The sequence below is a fragment of the Vulpes vulpes genome, chromosome 3 (assembly GCF_048418805.1).
Source record: "Vulpes vulpes isolate BD-2025 chromosome 3, VulVul3, whole genome shotgun sequence".
NCBI classification, from domain to species: Eukaryota; Metazoa; Chordata; class Mammalia; order Carnivora; family Canidae; genus Vulpes; species Vulpes vulpes.
This window is the reverse complement of record NC_132782.1, coordinates 96,675,042-96,701,935: the sequence shown is the minus strand read 5'-3', so window position 1 is coordinate 96,701,935 and position 26,894 is coordinate 96,675,042. Positions and strand designations below refer to the sequence as shown.

The 26,894-nt window shown below is 43.3% G+C and overlaps 1 protein-coding gene across 3 annotated transcripts in view; it reads left to right on the top strand.

Annotated features, from left to right (window-relative positions):
- The window catches only part of PRKCB (protein kinase C beta), a 331,008-nt gene that overhangs the window by 221,376 nt on the left and 82,738 nt on the right, over positions 1 to 26,894 (top strand). For all 3 annotated transcript variants that reach the window (XM_025983772.2, XM_025983771.2, XM_072751337.1), the window contains exons 7-9: positions 479 to 613; positions 11,844 to 11,940; positions 22,093 to 22,239. In XM_025983772.2, coding sequence (XP_025839557.1) covers positions 479 to 613; positions 11,844 to 11,940; positions 22,093 to 22,239 — 379 coding nt within the window. The remainder of the gene's footprint in view (positions 1 to 478; positions 614 to 11,843; positions 11,941 to 22,092; positions 22,240 to 26,894) is intronic.

The window sequence follows — 26,894 nt, the reverse complement described above, 5'->3', positions numbered from 1 at the left end:
CCTCTCTCTGGGAGCACATCTCGGCTGCAGTCGAGGACATGCCTCAGAACAGGCAGTTTCCCCTGACCGGCCCCGACAAGACTACTTCCTCCATGCATGTCCTCAGCCTCATGGTGATTCACATGTGTGCAGACACTCATGCATTTATATCATTGGTATCCACATTTGCTATAGCAACTGTGGCAATATGGTTTCCTGAACATCCTGAGCCCTACTAACATGTAAGGTAGCAGAAGCTAGAACTGTTTCTATCGGAGCTGGCTCAGGTTCTCCATCCTGCTAAGCCACAGGCTGTCGAACTGGAGAAGCTCTCCCTCCCTGGGGAACTTCCCAGGATGGAAACAGAATATGTTTCTTGCAACAGTTTGTAATCTTAAAAAATTCCTATCTTCGGGCCTTGTCCTCTTAAACATTTCATCTGCTTGAGAAATCACTGTAACCTAACCTCCACTGACTTCTTGTTTTTTGTGCTTTGCAGCCAACTGAAAGAATCGGACAAAGACAGAAGACTGTCTGTAGAGATTTGGGATTGGGATCTGACCAGCAGGAATGACTTCATGGGATCTTTGTCGTTTGGGATTTCTGAACTGCAGAAAGCTGGTGTTGATGGCTGGTAAGCAGGATTTTGCTTTGAAAGCTACCATACAGCTTGATCCAGCAAACATGGGAAGAAAGATGTTTTTCTTTTTCTCCTAAAAGTGAAATACTAATGCAGAGTCACACAGAATGATGGCTGGTAGATTGGATCTGCCTCACAGATATGTTTTATATCTGTTTGGTCCTTGTACTTAAAAAAAATCAGTGGTTTGTATTTTGAAAATCAGGACATTTTCCATAAAAATCTGGACTTTGGGGGGCAGGTATCTGGGTGGCTCAGTCGGTTAAGTGTCCAATTCTTCTTCTTTTTTTTTAAGATTTTATTTATTTATTTGAGAGAGAGAGTGCACATGAACAGGGAGAAGGGCAGAGGGAGAGGGAGAACCTGAGCCAAAGACAGACGCTTAACTGACTGAGCCACCCAAGTGCCCCAAGTGTGTGACCCTTGATCTCAGCTCAAGTTTTGATCTCAGGGTCGAGTTCAAGCCCTGCATTGGGGCATGGAGCCTACTTAAAAAAAAAAAAAAGTATCTGGATGTACTGGACCTAGAAGGCTACAGCTGAGAACAGGTGAGTGGTTAGTTAATGCCTCCTTCAGACAGGACATGGATTTTCTGTCTGCCATAGTCTTCACTATTTTCTATTGCTTTATATCTGTTCAGCTTTACACAGTTGCATGTCTTGACTGGCCCCATGGGCACTAAAATGGGTTTCACAATATACCCTAAAGATAGATGCAGTCCACGGTCAGATTCTGGCCCTGTATGAAGATGCTCCTTTGTTGGGACTGCCTACCAAGCCTGGCCACAGAGGTGCTGGGAGATTGCGGTCATGGTCAGCTGCAGTTCTCCTTTGTTCCACAGTCTTTGCTTTGTTCCCTTCCCATAGCAAAAAATCCTTGCTCAGTATTCCCAGTGAAGAGTCTGGATGAGCCCCCTTGGTACAATGGTTTGTTTCACTGTCATTTAAGTAAAAGAGTCTGAATACATAGTCCAATCTGGTACCAGAGCTTTGGGCAAAGCAGAGATTAGTGGCTGCTCTTATCTCTTTAAGAGAAATTGTCTCCTTTCTGAATGGTTTCATTCAGGGCTTTTTCAGTTACAAGTGAAAGAAAATAAAAGTCAAACTGGTTTAGCAAGAAAGAGAATGTATCAACAGGCCACATATCCTTTCCATTGTTCACCGTACAACTTCCTTGTCTCTCCTCCATATTTATCCTAGACTTTTTTGTTGTTGTTTTTTATTTTTATTTTTATTTTTTTTTATTTTTTAATTTTATTTATTTATGATAGTCACAGAGAGAGAGAGAGAGGCAGAGACACAGGCAGAGGGAGAAGCAGGCCCCATGCACCGGGAGCCCGATGTGGGATTCGATCCCGGGTCTCCAGGATCGCGCCCTGGGCCAAAGGCAGGCGCCAAACCGCTGCGCCACCCAGGGATCCCCTGTTGTTTTTTAAAGACTCATTTATTTATTTGAGAGAGAGAGAGAGAGAGTGCATGAGCACAAGGAGGGGCAGAGGGAGAGGGCTCCATCTCACCACTCTGAGATCATGACCTGTGATGAGACCAAGAGTGGGATGTTCAACTGACTGAGCCACCCAGGCACCCCTATATGTATCACAGACTTTTATTCAAATAGATACTGAGTCTCTTTCTATTCCATTCCAGTCATTAGAGATCCATCAGATATATAAGATAGACCTGCCCTCATGGAGCGTAACTTCTGGAAGGGTAAGAAATGACATCAGTAACTGATCAATAACAGATGTGAAGGAGATTGGAAGCCAAGTGCATATAAAAATAGTAGTAGTGGGGGGCACCTGGTAGCTCAGTAGTTGAACGGCTGTGTTTGGCTTGGGTCGTGACCTTGGGGTCCTGAGATCAGTGCTGCATTGGGCTCCCTGTGGGGAGCTTACTTCTCCCTCAGCCTATGTCTCTGCCTCTCTCTGTGTGTCTCTCATGAATAAATAAATAAAATCTAAAAAAAAAAAATTTTGTAGTAGTTGGGCACCTGGCAGTCTGTTAAGCATCTGCCTTTGGGACAGATCATGATCCCAGGGTCCTGGGATCAAGCCCCATGTCAGGCTCCCTGTTCAGTGGGGATCCTGCTTCTTCCTCTCTCTCTGCCACTCCCCCTGGGTGTGCTCTCTCTCTCTCTCTGTCAAATGAATAAATAAAAATCTTTAAAAAAAAATAGCAGTAGTAATAAGATGTGTTGAAGCACAGATCACAAATGGTTAACAACAGAATTCTCAAAAAATAGGTAATGAGCATTTGTCACAGTTTTCCTTAACTCAGCTCATGAATGAGGAAGCCAGGTACATCACTGGCTGATTCTGAAGGTTTGACAAGCTGATGTTGGTATGTCAAGAGACATAGGAATGTGAAGTCACTTTCCTAAGTTAGAGGTAAAATTGACTGCTAAACAGGGCAATGAAATCACAGCCTTGGAGGCAGTCTACCAGACTGGAACAACTTTTTTTTTTTTTTTTTTTTTTAAGATTTTTATTTTTAAGTGATCTCTACACCCAACCTGGTGTTTGAACTCACAACCCAGAGATCAAGAGTTGCATGCTTGATGAAGCCAGCCAGGAGTCCCCGACTAGAAGACTATCTAAAAGTATAGCTTTTGTCTTTGCAGAGCTAGGAAGCCGTCTGGGCCTTCCTGGATTGTGGATTATAAGTAACAGTACTAAGTTATAGTAATTTTAACAAGTAGTAGTGGGGAAGGAAATAACTAATTAGAAAATGTTATCGCTTGATGGTAAGAGGTCACACTGCCATCTTCTTGGCGTTTTCCCAAGTGTCACATAGGCTCAAAGCTTCTCAACAAAATACTAGCAAACCAAATCCAACAATACATTAAAAAAACCATTCACCACAATTGAGTGGGCTTTATCCTGGGGAAGCAAGGGTGGTTCAGTATTCTCAAATTAATCAGCAGGATACATCACATTGACAAGAGAGAAGATAAAAACCATATGATCACCTCAATAGATTAAAAAAAAAGCATTTGACAAAGTATGACATCCATTCATGATAAAAACTTGGGTAATTTTTCTTAACATATGGATGATCTGACTTTGCATGCTGCCATTAGCACTACCAGCAGATTGCGTGTTCCTTCCTCCTTAAGTCAGGCGTAAAGAGGTTAAAGACAAGGAATATCTGATCCCCAGGGGGTCTTCGTGAGACAGGAGAGAGAACATAATAATAATAATTACAGCAACAATAGCTACCACTTATTGACTTTTAACTGGATGCCAGGCTCTGAGCTGATCACTTTCCAGGTCCTAGAGTCACACATTGATACCCAGTAACAGCCTCTTTATTTTCTATAATGCATCCAGACTTTCTTATACAGTTTTGTGACCTCCTGGTGGTGAGAAGGGGACCCTCCAGCCTGTGGTATGCCTTCTGGGCTTCACTGCTATAGAGCAGCAGATCCTCCTGCCTGGTCCTTGAACCCGTGCCCCCTGAGGTGGGATGCCCCCCACCCACAGCTTTGGAGCATCATTTCTGGCTTCCTGCTAGCGTCCCAGGGCCTGGCCTGTTGCCTCTTTGACCTACCCCAGGCCGCTTGTGTGAGCCGTCATTTCTGTTTCCTGTGTGGGAGCAAGGAGGGCTGTCTGAGTTCTCCTTGTATCCCTCCCTGGTCTGCTGCTGTGATGTGTGGCCCTCCATGTAGGTCTCTGTGCAGGACAGGGAAGGCTGGGTGGGCAAAGCCCCTCTGCTTTTACCCTATCTTTGCTCACTTCTCGTGGTTCTTCAGGCCCAGATGGACAAGGCTCTCTCCCACAGGTGCCACTCCTTTCTGGGCTGGTGCCTGCCCTATCTACTCCCTGGAAGCAGATAGCAGAGTGCAGGGAGGGCTAAGGACTAAGCCTGTAATATCCCCACAAGCACACTTCATCATCTTTCAGTTCTCCTGCTAGTTCTATATGGAGCGTTGTTCCTAGGATCAGAGTAGCAGAGCACTGGGCAGCCCGGGGGGGCTCAGCGCCGCCTTCAGTCCAGGGTGTGATCCCGGAGACCCGGGATCAAGTCCCACATTGGGCTCCCTGTGTGGAGCCTGCTTCTCCCTCTGCCTGTGTCTTTGCCTCTCTCTCTCTCTCTCTCTCTCTCTCTGAATAAATAAATAAATCTTAAAAAAAAAAAAAAAAAGAGTAGCTGAGCACTGTGTAAAAGGACACACAGCCTGTAAGTGATGGTGCTTAAGTCTGAGTCCAGGTCTTTAGGATGCTAGGGCCTAAGCACATGCATATCCCTTTTTGCCTCCTGGTACAGGAGTTGGCAGTGGCCTAGAGGGTAGACGGGTGGGTTTTGACCTTGGCTCTCCTATGTGGATGGAAGCTTTGTGACTTCAGGTGAATCACTTCACCTCTCTGTACTACAGCCTTCTCAGTGGTTACAACTCTATTATGGCTAATTACAGCATCCACCACCTGCCTCCTAGGAGAGTTTTGAAATTGATGAAATTATAGGAGGGAACTTTTGCTAAATAAAAGCCCTCTTTGGATTTTTCAGATAAAAGCCCTCTTCAGATTCAGAGCCAAGATATCTATGATGCTGTCTTGATTGTAAATGCATCAAATTCTAGAAATTTGGATTCTTGTCCCTGTGGGCTCTTGGGTGAGTTACATCCCATCTCTGAGACTCAGTTTCCCCATCTGGCAGGGGATGAGCTCTCCTAGCTCTTGTGTTGCGTTAAAATTGACAGAAAGGCAGAAGGCAGCTGTGAGAGCTCCCAGATGTGGCACGCCAGCCTCAGGCCCCTCATCTGCCACTTTGCCACCAGCCCTGCGTCTGTCATCAGACCCACTCCTTTGTTTCTAATTTTATTTGTTTCTGCTGTCTCCTTTCCTTCCCCTTGTTTTCCAGGGGTTCATCTGTTTTGCTGTGCTTTATTTTTCTGCAAAGAATGAGTTCTGGGATTTACGTATCAATTCCGTTTCAGTTTTCTTCTTTATTGTGCATTTGTGGGGTGGTTGCCTGTGAATTTCAGTTTAACATTTTGCTAATTTATTTTTCCTCTCTTAACGGACTCTGCTCTTCAAGAATAAAGAACAAGCATCGGAGGGAATAAAGATTTCCTCCAAGCTGTGATATGTTGCATTCCTTGCTCAGGCTCTGCAATTGTGTTTTTAATTTCCTTTGAAGTGTGGCTTTATTTGGGCATTTTGGAAACCATTGATGTTAGCTTTTTGTTTCATTTTTCATTATTAATGTCAAATGACAGTGTTAGTACTTTATAGTCAGAGAATATGGCCTGTACTCTTTTCGTTTCTCTTTCCTTTCCTTTTCTTTTCTTTTTTCTTTTCTTTCCTTCTCTTTCTTTTCCTTCCTTCCTTCCTTTCTTTTCTTTCTTTCTTTCTTTCTTTCTTTCTTTCTTTCTTTCTTTCTTTCTTTCTTTCTTTCTTTCCTTTCTTTCTTTCTTCTTTCTTCTTTTCAGTTTAGTTTAGTTCAGTGTTACTAAATGTTCTGTGGACACTTCAATAAAAAGATTACCTTTACTACTTGTAGGGTATGCATTTCAATATTTCTTAATTCCATTTTAATATAATATCCAGATCTCTTATGCTTTCCTATTTTTTAAATTTGTTTCATCTGACCAAAATGTATGGTGCTTGCTAAGGTTCTCCTAGTAACATTTTTTTGAACATTTTCTTTCATCTCTGATGGTTTTTGCCATATTTGTATGTGGCATCATTATCAACTACGTAGCTCTTCAAGACTTATTTTCCAAAATGACTTATATCAACACAGACTTATGTCTGTCACAGTTAATACTCTTTGCCTGTGATTTTTGCCTTGTTGTTGGCATTTCTTCAGTGAATATACATAGCAGGTAGCTGTGTGCTGAATCTTTGGGTTTGTAGAGATTTCTTTTTATATGGAGAACAATACACAAAATCTTTTAAAATGAACAAAAACGAGTAGTAAAAAATAGAACATTTGAGGCTGATAAATGTTATAGAGAGGGGCGCCTGGAGGGGCTCAGTCAGTTAAGTATCTGACTCTTGATCTCAGCTCAAGTCTTGATCTTAGTTTCATGAGTTCAAGCCCTGCATTGGCTCCACACTGGGCATGGAGCTTACTTTAAAAAAATTAAAAATAAATGTTATAGAGAAAATTGAACAAAAAACAAGGGTAGGGAATGCTGGGGGTGTTTGTGGGGGTGATACTCTGATTTATTTAAAACGATTCCCAGGAAAAGACTCACTGAAAAGGTGACACATGGCAAAGACCTGAAGGGAGGTGAGAGAGTACATATGTGGAAGTCTAGGGAGAGATTGTCCCAGATGGTGAGAACAGCAAGTGCAAAGGCCCTGAGGCAAGAGTGTCCCTGCAGGTTTGAGGGTTAAGGAATTGACCTGTATGGCTGGAGCTGGATCTGCAAAGGAAGTAGCAGTGGGAAACAAGGACTGGCAGGATGAGGGGGGCGTGGCAGATCCCATGCAGGCCTTTTAGGAACATTGTCTTCTGCCCAGAGTAAGTTGAGGAGCCAAGGAATGATGACATCTGATTGACCTTTCAACTTGTCTCCTTTGGTTGCAGAGTGGTAAATACTTCTTTCCTCGTGGATCCTGCCCATTTTCTCATGTTTAACCTGAGTTCTTTGGTTTGGTATAACAACCAGTGTGTTGTGGGTTGAAAAAAACCCAAAAGCCAACCTGAATCCAGAAGGATTCAGAAGTCTTTCTTCTTTTCCATAGGGAAATATTATAATATTTATGGCCATAATTGCCACATTTCCAGCATGATTTTTCTGATTCTGAGAGGTTTCTTATTTTCCCATTTCATTCTTTTTATTCTTCTTATAAACAGATAACTATTATATCATTGTTACTTTAAAATTATGTTTCTTGGGATCCCTGGGTGGCGCAGCGGTTTGGCGCCTGCCTTTGGCCCAGGGCACGATCCTGGAGACCCGGGATCGAATCCCACATCGGGCTCCTGGTGCATGGAGCCTGCTTCTCCCTCTGACTGTGTCTCTGCCTCTCTCTCTCTCTCTGTGTGTGACTATCGTAAATAAATAAAAAAAATTTAAAAAATAAAATAAAATTATGTTTCTTTAAGATTTCTTTTGTTATTACTAGTGATGTCATTTTGGTCTTATTACAAGCCCCATCCCCCCCCCCAGAAAACTAAGGCTTTGGATTCAGACTTACTGGATTGGAATCTCTGCTTCTCCATTTCCTAGCTGTGTACCCCTGGGCAAGTTACTTTGCCTCTGATTCCTTTTCTCATTTGGAGATAATAGTGGTATTTATGTCATAGAATTGTTGTGATACTAAAATAGTGTAAGTCAGTAGTAATCAGTAAGTGTTAGTGATTATCATTAATTGAATAATTATTAGAAAAACATAAGTAAGAAAACAAAATATTATCCAGAATCCCACTGTCCAGGGATATCACTATTGATACTACTTAAGAGGTTTTCTTCTGTGTGTATGTATTGTGTATGTGTATATGTGTGTGTGCACTCAAGTGTGTATATGAAACAAAAAATGAAATTTTACTGTGCATACTGTGCAGCAGCCTGCATTTTTCATCTAACAATGCATATGAACACTTTTCCTTATAATTCAGTAATCTTGGGCAACATCATTTTCATATAGCCCTATAGATCTGCCTCCATTTACAGAATCATATTCTTATTATAAGATGTGTAGTGCCTAATACCTATATAAATAATCCTACAGTAAATATACTTGCATCAAAAACCTTTGTGCATAGCTTTAATTATTTCCTAAGAAATTCCTAATCTTGGAATCGATGGCTTTGAGAACATATGTATTATTACAGTGTTTGCCAAACTGTTCTGCAATCTTTTTCAATTTACATTCTCACCAGTGCTGTGTGATACTTTTCATTTCACCCACACTTGTCAACATCTGGTATTGTAAATTTCAAAGATAGAATGCTAAGATTATACATATTTTGTTACTAATTATACATATTTACATAATTTCAGCATCATATATATATTGTTGAATATTTTCATTTGTATATTGCCATTTGTTTGTATTTATAAATGACTATGTCCTGATTTTTTTGCCTGCCATTTTCTTATTGAATTATAAGAACTTTTTACATAAGACAGATCATAATGACTTTCCTGATGTATATGTTGTGATATTCCCTCCTTTCATGTTGTATGTTAATTTTGGTAATATGCATTTTTCTTAATGGCATATAAAGCATCAGGTCAACTCTAATAAATATAATAAATATCAGATTCAACTGCCAGAAAAATTTCTCAGGTTTGTCTTCTAATTCCCTAATTGTTATCTGAATTATGCAACCTAGTGTTTGTTGTCTCCAGTGGATTTTTAAATTTAGTAATTGCATGTTTCTTCTGAAAGTGGCCTTTTCTAATCTCAGATTCTTCCCTTTTCAAATATGCATTAGCCTCTTGAATCTCATTGAAACTATGAACTAGGTATTTTTCAGAATTTTCTGTCTTTTGGCAATAGTTCTATTTCATGGGAGGTACTTATCTGATTTCTCATTGTTTCTCTTTATTTGACTGAGTTTTTCATACATACTGTTATTTTTCTGCATCTGCCCATCCTTATAGATAGATGAGCACAGAAATGATGAGTGTCTCAGTTTTAATTTTTCAAAATCAGATGAAGGGAAAAAGGAGTCTTTTGTAGTTTTTGAAAGTTTTCTTTGTCAGAATAGGGATCCTGTTCCCTGTAGCTATTTTGGAGAGATCCACAGCTGGAAACAGCTGCCCAACAGGCAGCCCTTCTGCCCTATTGGAGGGATTTTCCCCATATTGGTTTTGTGCAACTCAAAGTTGGAAGGAGTCCTTGCGTTTCTTTTCTAACGGACGCAAGTCCTAATTCAGAGGCAGTAGTGACATATACTGGTTCCAGCACACATAGCGAGGGCACCATGACATGCCCCATCCTTCCTGAATATGGATCAGAATTGGTGACTGTCATCTAGTCCCTGGGGGTCTGGCCTAGAGTTGTTAGTGGGGTTCTGTTGGGGGTCCCATGGACTGGTCAGGCTGGTCAGTTCCCCTTGATCTGTTGTTTCCAAAGTGGCTTAGACCATTCATGGTTTAGATAGCACCTGGCTGGGGCATTAATAATCCTGAAGTGCACTCAGGCCAAGCTATCCTTTGGCCAGTGCTCCCTCAAACCTTCAGTTTACCACAAAGAGAAAGTCTTAGCAGCTGTTGCTGTACCCTTAACATTCTTCTACTTCCGCTGCTGGCTGATCTTTCATTTTCACAAGGAGGGGCAGGCAGTAGTCTCAGAGCCTTCCGTGAGCAACGCTATCTCCTTGGTCTTGGGTAACTCTGATTTGCAACCGTTTATGTTTTTACAGTACTTTTTACTTGTAACCTGTTGGCTTCCTTTTTAAAGTGAATATACTATTTAAAAAAAGAGACTTGATATAATGAAAAACATGAAGTGGATCATAATGTCCAGATTTAGCAAAATCCACAAAGGCGGATAACATTGGCCAACCACAGCTCCATGGTTTCTTACTATTACTTTAATTTGTGGGAGTTCCTGGAAGTCCCTGCTGTGTGGATAGCACCCTTCTTGATTGCCAACGAAAATACAGATGTTCTTTTATTTTTGTATTTCTTTGGGAAATTGGGAAAAGGACAATTGAATATTAAATGTGGAGGCGGAGAGGCGCAAATAATCCCTGTTTTGAATCACCTCTCCTATTTTTAGAAGCTGCTGAGGAAGTTTTGTGAATGGAGGGAAAAAATCATTCTGAGAACTGTGGATTTGAGTTAGAAAGTCTTTCTTTGGGAGTGAGGAGCTCCGGGATGTTTTTTCCTTCTAGCGACTCAGATGTCTTTGGAATGCCTTTTTCGTTTCTCACTCTTGTGTTATCCTTTGAGTAGACGGAAACATCTTTGTGGTTGAAAACATACTGAAGCCATATTGTTTATGAGGATAATGTCAATATCCATAATGATGTTGATGATTTCTTTTATCACTTACTAAATGCCAGGCACTGTGCTTATCATTTTACATGAGTCACCATATCAACATATCTCAGCTTCACAGTAATCCTATGAAAAAGACTTTTTTTAAAAAAATTTTTTATTTATTTATAATAGTCACATAGAGAGAGAGAGAGAGAGAGGCAGAGACACAGGCAGAGGGAGAAGCAGGCTCCATGCACCGGGAGCCCGATGTGGGATTCGATCCCGGGTCTCCAGGATCGCGCCCTAGGCCAAAGGCAGGCGCCAAACCGCTGCGCCACCCAGGGATCCCGAAAAAGGCTTTTTTAAAAAAGTAATCTCTATGACTAATGGGCTCAAACTCATGACCCTGAGATTAAGAGTTGCATGCGCGGGTGCCTGGGTGGCTCAGTTGGTTAAGTGTCTGTTTTTGGCTCAGGTCATGATCTCAGGGTCCTGGGATTGAGCCCCACGTTGGGCTCCCTGCTCAGTGGGGAGCCTGCTTCTCCCTCTGCCCCACCTCCATGCTCATGCTTTCTCTCTCTTTCTCAAATAATACATAAATAAAATCTTTTTTTAAAAAAAGAGTTATATGCCCTACTGACTGAGCCAGCCAGGTGCCCCTGAAAAAACCCTCTTGTTGTAATTTATAGATGAGAAAAATTGAGGCTCAGAGAGCCTAGCTCGCTTATCTACTGATCCAAGGAGGCAAGGGCAGAGGTGAGATTTGGACCCAGGCAGAGTTGGACTCCAGGGCTGTGTACTTACCCATTTAGGGATACCATTTCTCAAGGGGTTAATACAGGGGACTTTGGGAAGGTGTGTGCAGAGAAAACAACATCATGGAGACAAGTCTATAGTTATCCAAATGCTGGCGAGTGCCAGGATGCTGGGAGAATGTGATAAGAATCCATCGACCATGGGAGATCTTCATAGCATTCTTTCAGAATAAGAAAGCACTTAGTGGACAAAAAGGAGGTAAACACATACAGTATTGAATGATAGAACTAAGAAAAGCTGTGTGTATGGAGAGAGAGATGGAGCCAGGGCCAGCACATTACATCCTATAAATGCATCCAGAACATTCATTTTTTTTCTGAAAACTGTGGAATAGTTACAAAATTATGTAGTATACCTGGTTACAAACATACATGTGCACACCTCCCCCAAAAGAAAAAAAAAACCCTCAACACATTTCTTTAAGATACAGATGTCTGTAGTCTTCCTCTCCTTAGCCTAACCAGCAAAGTAATATCAAGTACAGTCATAGAATTTATCTCATCTCCCTGTCTCCCTTTAGGTTTAAGTTGCTGAGCCAGGAGGAAGGCGAGTACTTCAATGTACCTGTGCCGCCGGAAGGAAGTGAGGGCAATGAGGAACTACGGCAGAAATTCGAGGTGAGAGGTCTTTCTTTCTATGTCAGTGGGAACTGGTTGAGTCCACTTCTGTGCCGGTTTCTATCAAGGCCTTTCATGACCGCATGCCTTTGCAACGTTATTCTGTCTCCCAGAAAACCCCTTGGTATCCTACAAAACCCAAACCAAATGTACCCTGTTTTGTGAAGTCATTCCTGCCTCCTTGTCTTCACTTTTCCCTGGAAGTTCTCCTTCACTTCTTAGGTCATTTTGATGGTAGCTTGGGCTGGGATGGTAGTAACGGTGAAAGAAAGAAGTAGATAGGGGAGTGCTCCATTTTGGAGGCTGAATCACTGAGGCCAAGGATAGAATCTGGATTTGGATCTATTGGTGGGTTAGTGCTGTACTGTGAACAAATGGAATCGATGATGCTGCTGACTTCATAAAATACCGATGGGTATATCTTCTGAAGATGAAGAACCCTTGGCCCTAACCTTGGGCTACTATCTAGCTCCGCTTCTACCTCAGCTAAGCCCATTCCCTTCTGTGGGACTACTAGATCCCATTTTCAGCTGTGTGAGAGTAGCTGGTGTGTAGGGCACATCCTGGTTTTACAAAGAAAATGTTTTAGGGAAGATGAGTTTGAATTCTTTCATTACATGTGTATTGAGTGATTTTAAAGTCATTACATAAGGGAAAACACATTATTTTGTTTGTACGAACTCAATATACTGAGTCTGATGGGAAATCATCAATTCTAGATAAACAGTGACGGCCTGCTAACTCTGAAAAAATTGCATAAAATAGCTAAAATGAAATAGATTATTGTCATAGTTATTCATCAAATAATCACACAGGCACATAAAAAAAATCATGACCAGGTAAAGTTCTGTGAAAGAGAGGTCTGTGCTACTCTGGGAATTATGAAGGGGAAGGACGAGAGGACAGGGAGGGTGTGATTGAGGCAACAATGCTGCAAGTTAACTGAGTAGAGAAGGGGAAAAGGAAATTCCATTCAGGGAGGACAGCTTGTGTAAAGGCCCTGGGGTGGGGAGTTATATAGCAACCATGTGAAACTTAAGGCCAGTGTGGGTAGAGGAGAGGGAGCAAATAAGGCTGAGGAAGTAGCTGGTCATCACAGTAGAAGGGCTGTGCCAGCGATGGCAAGGGCTTTAGCATTTATCCCAAGATCTGTGTTCATCTCCCCCTCAACTTGACAGAAATAGCACTTGAGCATTGACCCTTGTTGGACCCTGCACAAAAGTTAGACTGTGGTGATGGGTCTGACCCAGGGGATATCCCTTCCTGGAAATAAGTGGGATAAACACACTGGCCTTGGGCTTATCAGTCATTCTCCAGTGAACTTGATAAGTGAAGGTTATTGCTGCAGAGCTGGCTCAAGCCCAGAGGAGCTGGTAAATGGACATCCCACGCAGTGGAGCCAAGAACTGGACACTGTTGGTTAGTCCTTCCAGAGAATACCTTCCATCTCTTTGCTTCAACTTTAAAAAAAAAAAAAAAAGATTTTATTTATTTGTTTGAGAGAGAGAAAGAGAGAGCAGAGGAAGGGGCAGAGGGAGAAGCAGAGTCCTCCCTGAGCAGTGAGCCAGATGTAGGGCTGATCCCAGGACCCCAAGATCATGACCTGAGTGGAAGGCAGACACTTAACTGACTGAATCACCCAGGCGCCCCCTTCCCTCAAGGTTTTGATGAAATTGTGCCCACTTGCTGCTATGTTAAAAAATATGCTGTTGTGGGTAAAAAAACAACAACAAAAAACAAGGCCACTCTTTCCTCATATAAAATGGAGTCTTGGGGCGCCTGGGTGGCTCAGTGGTTGAGCGGCTGCCTTGGGCTCAGGGCATGATCCTGGGGTCCAGGGATCAAGTCCTGCCTCAGGCTCCCCACAGGGAGCCTGCTTTTCCCTCTGCCCATGTTTCTGCCTCTCTGTGTGTCTCTCATGAATAAATAAATAAAATCTTAAAAAAAGTAAAAATAAAAATAAAATGGAGTCTCAGTTTGCAAAATGCTTTCTTCCATCCTAGGGCAGCTAGGATGACATTTCAGGATGCCACGGAGAACAGTTCCTGCATGAACATAGCGTTTTGTCCGGGCCAGTAACTGGCTTCCTTTACTTCAGTAAAGGACTGTTTTATCTGCATGCAACAAAATGCATCCGTTTATTTCTAGCAAGAGCCTGCAAACGCTTGTTTATGCCTGAATTATAATTGCTCTGTACCATAGTTGCTGATTAAAAAAATGTTTCCAACAGACCGAAAATTGTTCTCAGACACACAGAGAAATTTCAGTTGACCTTGAACGTGAGAAATGTAATCCCTGTGCAATAACCAATTAGCACCCAGAATGACTCAGAAATTACTTTCAAGCCTCTTATGTGGAGAAATTCTGAGTGACGGTAAAATCGAGCTGCTGGCATTGGGGTAATAGAATTTCATGGCAGGGTGAGCTTGGTGTAGGTACTGTCCGTGGTGTGTTTCAGAATGTCAGAGTTGGCTCGGTCTGGGGGGGCTTTTGTCTGACCACGGGCTTGTCTATAGGTCAACGAAGGGAAAACTGCATCTTGGATGGTTTGGATTGGGCTTTTGGACAGTCTTCGAATTTTCTTATATAATAAAATGCTTCCTCTGTGCCATTTATTATTTTAAGTGCTTTGGAAACATCAATGTATTTAACCCTTGCAACACCCCTGAATAGCAGATACTATTAGCATCCCCGTTTTTCTTTTACGGATGAGGAAACTGAATCTCAGAGAAGTTAAGCAACATCCCATAGCTAGCTGCTCATTATCCTGGGTTGAGTTCCCCCAGCCACATACCATAAGGATTCAAGTGCAGGGAGTTTCTTTGGGAGGTGGTCCCAGGAAGCATCATTGATGAAGGGGCAGAGAGGCCTGGGAAGGTGTGTATGATGAAGCAGGTTAGCACCGTGGGCAGCCGGGGTTTAACCTCGCCAGAGAACTCTGGGAGTTGATGTGTGCCTCGGGGTAGGGGTGGGGGTCCCAATTGGGGCACATGAAATTGCAGTATTATCCACCAGCTTAACTTCTGTTCCAGCTGGTGGCTGCTTTTAGGGGACTTAACTAGCCAGCGCTTGCAGCTTAACTAGCCTCTGCTTGCTCCTGCAGCTAGAGAATGAGCCCTGCAGGTAGAGCTGCAGGTGTGAGTGGTAAGGAGCCCCAGCTGTAGAGAGGAGCATGCCAGGGGGGGTCTTGGCGAGACACCTGAGCCTCCTCCATGCAATGAAGCCTATTCCATTTGTATGGTCCCAGGGCCAGGCTGCTCAGATTTGAATCCGGCTCTGCCAGTTTCTTGCTGGGTGACTGCAGGCAAGTTACTTTATCTCTCTGAGCTTTGGGTTACCCGTCTCTAAAATGGGGGAATCACAACACTTCTTAGCTTCTAAGGATCGAATGAGAGAATGCATTTGGAACAGTGTCTGGCATGTCATAGCATTCAACTGTCAGGCCATTATTGTCATTATCAGCTTTCCCCTTGGAATAAATAAAGCTTGGGACATATTCCTTCTGGTCTTTGGGAGGGCCAGTTCAGGATCAGGAGGGATCTATGGGGACTCAAAGCCTACTGAGGCCTCGCCTCTGCTGCTTGGTACTGGGGTGCCTGTAGGAGCTCCTCATAGGGCTGGGGGTTGCAGAGGAGTCTCTAGTTCAAACCATGGCAGATACTAATCACTCAAAATGCAGCCCTGGAGACTGGCTCCCAAGGTGCCTCTGCTGCCCTCCGGTGCAGTCTGGAAAAAGGCAGGGCTCCTGGCTCAGAAGTGCAGTCCATTAGCTTTCTCTTTGAGCCCCGAGTTCTAGAGCTCTAAATTACAAGACATAAAAAGGCAACCATTAGTGTATTCCTGTTTCTGAAGACATATCCAGCCCAGCAAGATAGAGGATAATTTTCATTTAGGCGTCTATTTTAGAATGTTTGCTTTTTGATGGAATATTTGCTAGGTCTGAGGCTCTGGGGATCAGGGAACTTTCAGAGGGACACAGGACAGGCTTCTTGTCCTCCAAAGGTTCACTGTGTAGGGGTCACAAACCAGACAGATAACAAGCAGCGGGGAAAGCTTGGTGTCAGACAGTAGGGCATGGCGGGGACTGTAGTAAACTTGGGGAGGCCCAAGATCAAAGCCCCAGCCTGGTCATCTCCTGGTGGGAGTCCCCTTCCTGGTTCCTAGACAGCTCTCTTCTCACTGTGTCTTCCCTTGGAGGAAGAGCTGAGGGAGCCGTCTGGGACCTCTTTTATGAGAGCACTAATCCTACCCATAGGGGCTCCACCCTTATGACCTAATAGCCTCCCAAAGGCCCCATCTCCTTACGCCATCACCGTTGTGGGTTAGGGTTTTAATATGTGAATTTTGGAGGAGAGGACACAAACTATAGCTTTGATAGGGGCACAGACATTACAGTTCTATAGCCCATACCTATGAGAAAAGGCACAGAAGCAAATTGAGATGGAGAGTGGGAAAGAGGGTTTTTGGTCCCAAATTCAGAGGAAGGAAGGTTGCTCTCAGGACTCAGGGCTGAAGCCAGTGGCCACTTGCAGCTCTTCAAAGGGCAGAAAACAAAATGTCCATGAAGCAAGGTCAGATGGAGAAACTGGGAAGTTGGATTCCCTTACTCATGCTTCTCCAGCAGAGTGTCCTGGAACCTGAGGTGTCCCCCTGAGGCCCAGAACGGGGACTGGGAGCCAGGGGTTGGGCAGGATTTGGATCCTCACAGGTTGGAGAATGCAGTGTGTGGATCAAATGGGTCCTGAGTCAGGATTCAAAGAAGGTGGGAGATGTGGTGCTGAAGCAGGGAAGACAGCAGGATGGGGAGGAAGGAGAGAATGTGCTTGAGCCAGGATATCTTGAACAGAACTCTGGGGCCAGAGCGTGAGGATTTGGGGTGATGGAAAGATATGACCCAAAAAAGGCAGTGCATCTTCTGTCTTGGGTACTTTGCTTCTTTACAGTTTACCTGATGAGCTCCTGTTTTAACCACTCACTTTCTGCCTGTAACCGACAAATGTCTGTCTCCTGATTAGATACCATTTCTCAATCTCAAACCCACATATGCCATTGCTTCCTGGGCATGAATCCTTGGCTCTCCCAGAGACACTTGAATATCAACATATATTACTACAAAATCACTTGACCATGTGTGTTCACGGCAGCTTTGTTAATAGCCCAAAAGAGGAAAAGGATACGAATGCCCATCAAGAAGAGAATGGATGAGTGTAAATAAACAATGAACGCTGCTCACCAATACAAAGGGGCAAACTAGTGATTCATGGAACAGCACGAATTTCAAGAACATGACAATGAGTGAAAGCAGCCAGATGCAAAGACTACTTATTCTGTAAAGGGAAGCCTGTCAGGCTTTTTTACAGAGCTTCACCAAATGTGTGGGTTTCCCACACCAAGAAATTCTATAGTCCTCTGTGGACACCAATGGGGTGTCCGACAATTTAATTCACAGACGATACCTGGAGTTAGAGCAGACCCCATGGATTAAGGCCTTGATCCCACAAGGCTGCTCTCCCTTTAGACTCCAGTCACAAATGGTGGGTCTCCAGGTCACCCACACTTCTGTCTGACTTGCTACCAATCAGGAGTTCCCATTACCTCCTTCTCAGATTTGATAATTTGCTATAATGGCTCACAGAACTCAGGGACACACTTATATGAACTGGTTTATTGTATAAAAGGGTTAGGATAAAGGATTCAGATGAAAAGCTAGACGAGGAGATACATAGGGAAAGGTCTAAAAGGGCACAGTAGCTTCCGTCGCCCATGGGGTTGGGATTCACCATTCTGGAAGGTTTTCAGACTCCATAGTTGAGGGATTTTTATGGAAGCTTCATCATAGAGGCATGATTGATTATTAACTCAATCTCCAGCCCTGCGATGGGGCTGAAAGCTATAAGCCTCTCATCATGATTTGGTCTGTGCAGTGACAATCCCCCATCCAGGAGCCCACCAAGAGTGTCCTCATTAGAATAAAAGATGCTCCTATCAGGAAATTTCAAGAGTTTTAGGAGCTTTGCATCAGGAACTAAGAGCAGAGACGAAATATATACCTATTCCTTATTAAGTCACACTCTGTGATTCTATTTAACGAAGTTCAAGAACAAACAAAACTGACCTATAGGAATCAAAATCAGAACAGAGATTGTGTTCATGGGAGACAGGATTGGCTGGGAAGAACTTTTTGAGAATGATGGAAATGTTTCCTCTCTTGATTTGGGTTTGGGTTATAGGTGCATACATTTGTCTAAATTCATAGAACTAGGGCGTCTGGGTGGCTCAGTGGTTGAGCATCTGCCTTTGGCTCAGGTCATAATCCTGGGATCCTAAGATTGAGTTCTGCATTGGGCTCCCCACAGGGGAGCCTATGTCTCTGCCTATGTCTCTGTCTTTCTCTATGTGTCTCTCATGAATAAATAAATAAAAGCTTTTTAAAAATTCATAGAACTATACGCTTGAGATTTATGCATTTCAGTGTATCCACTGTAATTTTATTTATTTATTTATTTTAAGATTTTTATTTATTTATTCATGAGAGACACAGAGAGAGAATTTTTATTTTTATTTATTGTTAAAGATTTATTTATTTGAAAGAGAGAGAGAGAGCTTGAGCAGGGGGAGGGGCAGAAGGAGAGAGAGAGAGAGAGAGACTCTCAAGGAGACTCTGCTGAGTACAGAGCCTGACACAGGTCTTGATCTCACAACCCTGAGATCATGACCTGAACTGAAATCAAGAGTCGGACACTCAACTGACTGAGCCACGCAGGCAGCCCTCCACTGTAATTTGGAAAAGAGAAAGAAGAAAAATGGTGGACACTTTGTCAGGAGCACAAATGGTATGATGACCATGAACATGCATCCTGAGGGAGAAATAAACCTTGCAGCATAAGCCACTGTGGGGAAGGGGAAGTCTCAGCGTGTCCCAAGTCAGAGTCTTCACACCCTCTTACCCATACCTCCAATTTGTCATTCCTCCACTTCTCTTCTGAGTAGAAAGTGCCGCCATCCTGTCCTCCCAGGTACTCAAGACAGAAGCTAAGGACTCGTCCCTTCATCCTTTATCCCCTTCCCAGGCTGCACCCAGCTCTGATGAGTCTACCTCCAAGTCCATCCACTTTGTTCTGTCTGCACTGCAGACACCCTTGAGGCCAGGCCCCACCATCTCACACCTTGATGACTATGGTCATTTCTTTCTAATGGTTCCCAGACTCACCTTCAAATGGTCTTTTCACTGGACCAAGGGTGATATTCTAAATGGAATATGATCATACCATAGGCTCCTTAAAGCCTTTTTTAAAAAAAATTTTATTTGAGAGAGAGAGTGGGGACGACAGGGAGAAAGACTCTCAAGCAAATTCCTCACTGAGCTCAGATCCCGATATGGAGCTTAGTCCCATAACTGTGAGATCATGATCTGAGCTGAAACCAAGAGTCAGAACTTAACTGACTGAGCCATCCAGGTGCCCCACCTTAGAGCCTCTAGATTCATACTCAGAATCAGCACTGACCTCTTGACGGGGTTGACTTGGTCCTTCTTGCCTTTGGGCTACATCCCGTGCCACATGGACCTTGCATTTTGTGCTCCGGCCAAACTAAACAGCGTTTGATTCTTCAAGTGTGTCTTGCTCTCTACTCCCTAAATGCTGTTTCTGCGGCTGACATCAAGTTGTTGACCTGAATAACTCTAGAATATCCTTGGGATACAAGGTGTAGGACCCAGTCCCTGCTGCAGTGCACATTCTTTGAGCATCCATAGTTGTTTGTCTCTGTGATTGAGCTTCAGCATCTAGATCATAGCACATAGCAGGCACTTGATGAGTATTTTTGAATGAAAGACTTTTACGATATTCAAAACCCTGAAAAAATGTTTGTTGCTTCTTTGTCTTTAAAAGACTACTGAATAAAGGTGCCTGGGTGGCTCAGTCGGTTGAGCATCTGACTCTTGGTTTTGGCTCAGGTCATGATCTTGGTGTCCTGAGATCAAGCCCCATGTTGGGCTCCGTGCTCAGCATGGGGTCTGCTTCTCCCTCTCCCTCAGCCCCTCCTCCCCCTTCTCTCTCTCTGGAATAAATAAATAAAATCCTTAAAAAATGACAATTGAATAATAGGACAACTATAATAGCTGCCATTCATTGAGCACCTAGTATGTGCTAGGAATGGTGCTAAGAACTCTGAGATACATTCTTTCATGTCCTGATCTCTGTTTGAAAAAGCGACTGCAGTTTAGAAAGGTTCATTTACCAAAGGTAAGTGCCCACTCTGTGTTGGGTACTGCTCTAGACATCAGGGGAAAAAACAATAGACAAAATCCTTGACTTCATGGAGCTTATGTTCTAGTGTGAGACAAGATAAGAAATTAAGAAATGAGTAAATATCAGGTGTGTAGGATGGTGATAAGGAATACAGAGAAAAATAACTAAATAAGAGGAATGGAGATTGCTGAGAGCTTCTGCATGTTGGTGTTGGAAAAGGCTGTCTTTTTTTTTTTTTAGGATTTTATTTGAGAGAAAGCAGAGGGAGAGGGACACGCAGACTCTGTGCTAAGCTCAGAGCCTGACATGGGACCCAGTCCCACGACCCTGAGATCATGACCTGAGCCAAAACCAGGTGGATGCTTAACTGACTGAGCCACCCAGGCACCCTGGGAAAGGCTGTCTTATCTGAAGTGAAGAAGCTGTGGAAAAGAACTCCAAGCACAGGGGACAGCAAGTGCAAAGGCCCAGGGGCAAGGATGTGTTTGGTGCTTTCAGAGAACAGCAGTGAGGCCAGGGTGATGCAAGGAGAAGAGGCCCAAAATCAGAGAAGGTACACAGGGGCTGGGTCATCTCTGGCCTTTGGCCTTTTCTCTGAGAGAGATGCTGAAGTATGGGATGTCTAGGCAGAGGAGCATCCTGAGCTGATGACTTCCTCAGAATTATGCTGCTTATCCACACCAGCATCAGGATTATTAGCCCTAGAGGCGACTCCAGTAACAAAGTCCTGGAGGTTGCCGCTCTCACTGCTGACCTTCTCTTCTCTCCTCATTGCTGCCATTCTATTCTTTTTTTTTTTTTTTAAGATTTTATTTACTCTTTCATGAGAGACACATACACAAAGGGGCAGAGACATAGGCAGAGAGAGAAGCAGGCTCCCCACAGGGAGTCCAATGTAGGACTCAATCCCAGGACCCCGGGATCATGACCCAAGCCAAAGGCAGATGCTCAACCACTGAGCCACCCAGTGTCCCAGTTTGCTCCATTCTGAGCCACCATTCTGCTGCTCACAGCAGCAAGACCCTCCCCTGCTATGCTGAGGACCGACATGGGCCTCACCCATCCACTTACCCACATAGCACGAAACTGTATTAGTTGTTAGGGAAGTTGCAGAGGTAGAGTCTGTGCCTTCACAGAGCTTCCAGTATGTTGGGGGAAACAAGGGAACAGTTACCATCTAGTATAAATGGGAAGTGAAATGGATGGAGGAAGCAAATAAGGACACTTAATCCAGACAGACAGTCAAGGAAGGCTTCCCTGGGGAAGTAGAAACATGAAGCAGGTGTAACTCAGTTGGCAAAAGAGACAACAGCCATCCCCAGAGCAGCAAGAGCCGATGCAATGGGCCTGAAGTGGGAAATGAAAGGAGAATGAATCTGGGTTATAGGGAAGGGTCCAAGAAGTGATAAGAGGCTGGAGAATCTGATCATACTGAGCCATGTAGGCCAGTGAAAGCACCGAGGTCTTTATCCCAAACCTAGTGGGTCACAACTGAAGCATTTTAAGCAGGTGGTGACTTGGTTGGGTATGAAGAAGTGGAAACTCGCTCTGGTTGCATGAAAAGCCCATTGAGGGGGGAACCATGGTGGGTTGTCCAGGTGCAACATGATGGCAGGTGGTGGTGGTGAAAATGAAAGGCAGATGAATTCTAGAGACAGCTAAGAGGAAGAAAGGACTCTTCCTGGTGGTGGCTGAGGCATGATGGATGAAAGAGAAACAGAGGCATCAAGGGTGACTTCAGGGTGTCAGGCTTACGGAGTGGATGTTGGCCGTGCTCTTCATTGAGATGCCGGCCGGGGGAGGCAGCGAGCTGCAGGAACCGCAACTCACGACATGTACCTGTGGCTTCCTACAAGGGCATCCTCAAACCCTAACGATGTTTTCTGTGTGCTTCCTCTGCCAGAGAGCCAAGATCAGCCAGGGGACCAAGGCTCCAGAAGAAAAGACGACCAACACCATATCCAAACTTGACAACAATGGAAACAGAGACCGAATGAAACTGACGGATTTTAACTTTCTGATGGTGCTGGGGAAAGGAAGCTTTGGCAAGGTACGGTATGGTATGGGGGCTGCACCCACTCCAGGACAGGTGACAAGGGAGGCACATTTGCTGTTCATGTGGGGCTACATTCCAATGAGGGAGAGGGTAAAAAGGAAATAAACACAACACTGTAGTTTATAATAAAAACCGTGAAGAAGGGATCCCTGGGTGGCGCAGCGGTTTGGCGCCTGCCTTTGGCCCAGGGCGCGATCCTGGAGACCCGGGATCGAATCCCACGTCGGGCTCCTGGTGCATGGAGCCTGCTTCTCCCTCTGCCTGTGTCTCTGCCTCTCTCTCTCTCCTTCTCTCTGTGACTATCATAAGTAAATAAAAAAAAAATTTTTTTTTAAAAACCGTGAAGAAAATGAATAGTGTGCTGTGGGCCACAAACAAATCAAGAGGGGGGGCCCACTTAGACCATCTGAGAAGGTGAGCCTTGAAGGATGAGATGCACTAGCTATTCATTCCAAGAGCAGGAATGAATGTTGTCAGCAGTGAGAATAGCAAGTGCAAAGGTCCTGAGGTAGAGAAGGGCCTGGTACATACTAGGCACCATCAGAAGGTGTTGAGGCCAAATGTCATGAACAGGGCGAGGTAGTAGGATGTGAGGTTGCAGAGATGGACAGGGGCCTGATCCTGCAAAGCCTTGTGAGCTGTGATGAAGAGTTTGGATCTTACTCACAGCACAGTGGGGAGCCATTGAAAGTTTTTAAGCAGAGGAGTGACATGATCTGATGTGCCTTTCAGAAGAGATCCCTTTTGCAGCCAAGAATGGGAACCATTCCTCTCAAACAGCAGTGGAGTTGAAGGATGACCCTGGGACTCATAGAGTGGTTCTGGAAGCTTTTATAGATACTGGGAGACACTGTTTTACTAAAGTCAAGATTGTGTTATAAGTATTCCTGAGTTGTTTAGTGTTGTTTTAAGTCTTTTAATCCCTTTGTGTGCTGCAAACATGTCTAGTATAAATCTCATACCATGAACTCAAGTGTGTGAAAAATACCAATTTCTTCTCCATCTCTGTAGTCTAAGCCCCAAATCTGGGAGTTGTCCTGGAGTTGTTCTTACCCGTGTGAAACGTATTCACGAATCCTAACAGATCCTTCTCCAAAGCAGGCCACTCATTTACTGACTTCTCTCCCTCTTCAGGCATGATTAAACCCTGTATACCACCTGGACCACCGCCTTAATCTAAACCCTGTATCTAATCTAAACCCTGTATACCACCTGGACCACCGCAGAAGTTCCTAGCTGGCCTCCCTGCTTCCACTCTGGTTCCCTGTAATCAATACACTTTCCATTTAGCGGCTTGAGTCATTTTGTCAAAGTTGCATTAGGTCAAGGCACTCCCTATGATTAAAACTCTCCAATGGCTTCCTGTCACATCGGGGTAAATTTCACACTCTGTCCTGGGCTGACATCACTCTTTACAGTCTAATCCCAGTTCTCTGCCTGACAACTTCAATTTCTTGCCCCTGTCACCTATAGTGCTCTGACCACAGTGGTCTTTGGGTTTTTGAAACATACAAAGCTCCTTCTTCCTTAGAGCTCTTGTGATGGTATTTCCTTTGTGCTTTGCCTGGCTGGTTCCTTCTTATAATTCCCATTGCAACCTAGACAACATCTCTTCTGAGAAGCCTTCCTGGACCATCTCCTCAGCTGCTCATTCATTCCCGGCTATATTCTTGTCTCTCATAACAATCATCACTAGATGGTATTCCTTTTGTTTGTTTATTGGTTCGTCTCTCTTCTAAGACCTAAGCACCTTGAGAAGAGTACCCTCTCTGACCTGTTCACTGCTGTACTTCTAGTGCCTCTGGATTGAGTCCACTCAGGGTTTGGACAGAATGCACGGATTTTCTCTATCCGTGGATCACAGGGTCATCTGCTGAGATGGAATAAGTGATCTGAATTGTGGCCCAGAGTTTGCAGAGCTTGGGCATGAAATGAGAATGACAGTAGGAAAATACAGTAAAATTACTGAGAAGCTCTCTGAAGTTGGTAATGAAAGCAGCCATGCCTCTGTGTGATTTTTTGCCAATACTCTCTGAGCAGCTGGGTGTGGACATGGAGAAGTGCATGGCAGATTTGAGCTAAGGGTGAGATGAGTAGGATCAGTAAACCATAAGGTTAATAAGGGAGTCGAGGATTCTGAGAAGAGAGTTGTTCACTGCAGATCCAACGGAGACTGCTTTGAGTATGTGCTCAGTAAAAGCATATTGAATAAATGGATAAAAGTGGCATCTAGACCAGCTTGGAAAGGAAGTCAGAGGAGGAAGAGGGTCATAACCTGGGTAGGAAAGAAGGAATCTAGAAGCCTAGGGATGAAAAAAACAAATGGGTGAGGTCAGAGATTTAAAGTGCTAGAAAGACTAGGGGCATTTAGATTCCAAAGATGAGTGGATTGCCTTGATCAGGATGGATGTGACCTAAATGAAGAAGGGGTTCTTATTACATGAGTCTGTTGGGTAGTTTTTAAAAATTACATTATATTTTTAATAAGCAATGTGTTCATGGGGTTCATAATTAAAATTATATTGAAAGGATAAACACTGAGAAATCTGCTCCCACCCAAGTTCACACCTTTCTGTGTCCCCCTTGTTGCTACTGCCCTCCATAGGCAAACATTTTGTTCATTTCATTTGCTTATTTCTGGGTCCTGTGTGCCAATTTAACACATATAAATATGCATTTTTATTCTTGTCCTTGTTACCACAGGGGTTAGCATCTAGTACACATAGTTCTTCACCTTTATGGTCAATTAACAATATAGGTTGGAGAGTTTTTGATTGAGAAATGGAAGTGCCAGAAGGCCTTACAGAAAGGATGAGGGGTGGGGGTTGGGGGTGGAGAAGTAGGAGAATGGGTCATTGGGGAATGGTGAGGAAATGAGAGCGAATAGATCATATGTTTCCATGGAAACTGTTACAATAATTGAGATTTCTATTCCAGGCTGGGGATGTGGCCTCAAACAAATCGCAGATGAGAACAACAGTATGTCATGAGAGTGAGACAGAATAACAAAAGCCTCAATGGTCCTTTAAAACATAGCGTAATCCTTTGCACCACAGTTTTCAATTAATGTAGTTTTTATATTTGAATGCCTGCTTTGAGCATTTTGCAGTCTGGTCAGGTATATAGATCGATCCCCTTAAACAGCATAACACGGCACAGTAGTCACTCTTCTCTTTCCAAAGATGGAAGAGGTTGGTCTTTGGGGTGATATCTTCATACCTCTCACCCCCACCCAGGTCCACTGTATCAGATCTGGCCTAAGAAAAATGTGCTCTTAGGAGTTGTCATCATTTGTAGGATGCCTAGGGGGTGACACATGCCTTTTGCTAAGACCTGTGGAAAGAAAACAAGAAAGAAAACGGGTGTGAAGGCTATTGAGCTCCAAACAAGTAAGCCCTGTTTCAAAAACTCTGAAACGAAGAACAATTTGGAGAGTTTATTTCCCTGAACAAGTGAGAGTATTTACTCTCACTTAGTCAAGGAAAGGTTATCTTGACTGAGCAGGGCTTCTTGGCACATCTGGCTTACTCAGAGATAGATGCCTTCTAGAACTTTTGTAACAGAGCATTCAAATGTATTATCATTTATTATTTTTTGCTAGTTTTTCTAGTTTTATCCTTCATGCTCTCTTTTATTCATTCACTCATTCATTCATTCTTACTGAGGTGTAACTGCCATATAACATTAGTTCCAGGTATATAAAGCATAATGATTCGATATTTGTATATATTATGAAATGATCACCACAGTTCAAAGTCTAGTTAACATCTGTTCCCATCCATAGTTATAATTTGTTTTCTTATGATGAGTTTCACTCTCTATTTTTAGTGATCCCTTGAATCTTTGTCTTCAGCTTTACCAATCTCTACACTTTTCAAGAATTTAACCTCTGTGGTTGTCAGGGGATTACTGGAGATAAAATTATGTTTCAGATATATAAATTGGGCAGCTTTATACTGCCCAGATTATACTGCCCAGATTTGCAGAGCATAAATAAAACTCTCCACATTATAAATCTGATTCTAATCCAAAAATGCTGCCACAATAAACATTTAATTAATGTTAGTATTGCCTGCCTTCTGAGACTTCAGATGTGCTTGTGATTTATGTGGCCCAAATCCTTTTTAAAAGTTATGCTGAGAAGTTTGAATGGAGACTCTTATTCTTTTATATTCCTGACTCTTGCCTATGGAAGGTCCTGTGCTCATGGGGTGAGGAGCAAAGGGAGGCAGGTGTGTGCTGTGGTGGACGTAGATCTAACATAAAGAATCAAATGCAACAACACAAAAGTCGATGTAAAAGATCTGTCATGGAAAACGGTAGTAGAAAAAATTGAAAATCGTTCAAATGTGCATCGATAACGTGAAAGTTAAATGTCTAATGGTATATCCATGATATATTCAGTAGAATGAGGTCTCTCTTATCTCTGTCTGCCTTTCTATCATCACGGAAAGATGTCCATGACACAATATTAATTAAAACAAAAGCAAATCATAGAGCATTATGATTAATGATATAAAATTTAATATACATAGAATAATTCTTCTCATGTAATATACTCACTATACCCTACTCTCAGTGAACTTTTCTCCCAATATTTTATTGTGAAGAAGAAATTTTGAATATAGAAAAGTTGAAAGAATTATACA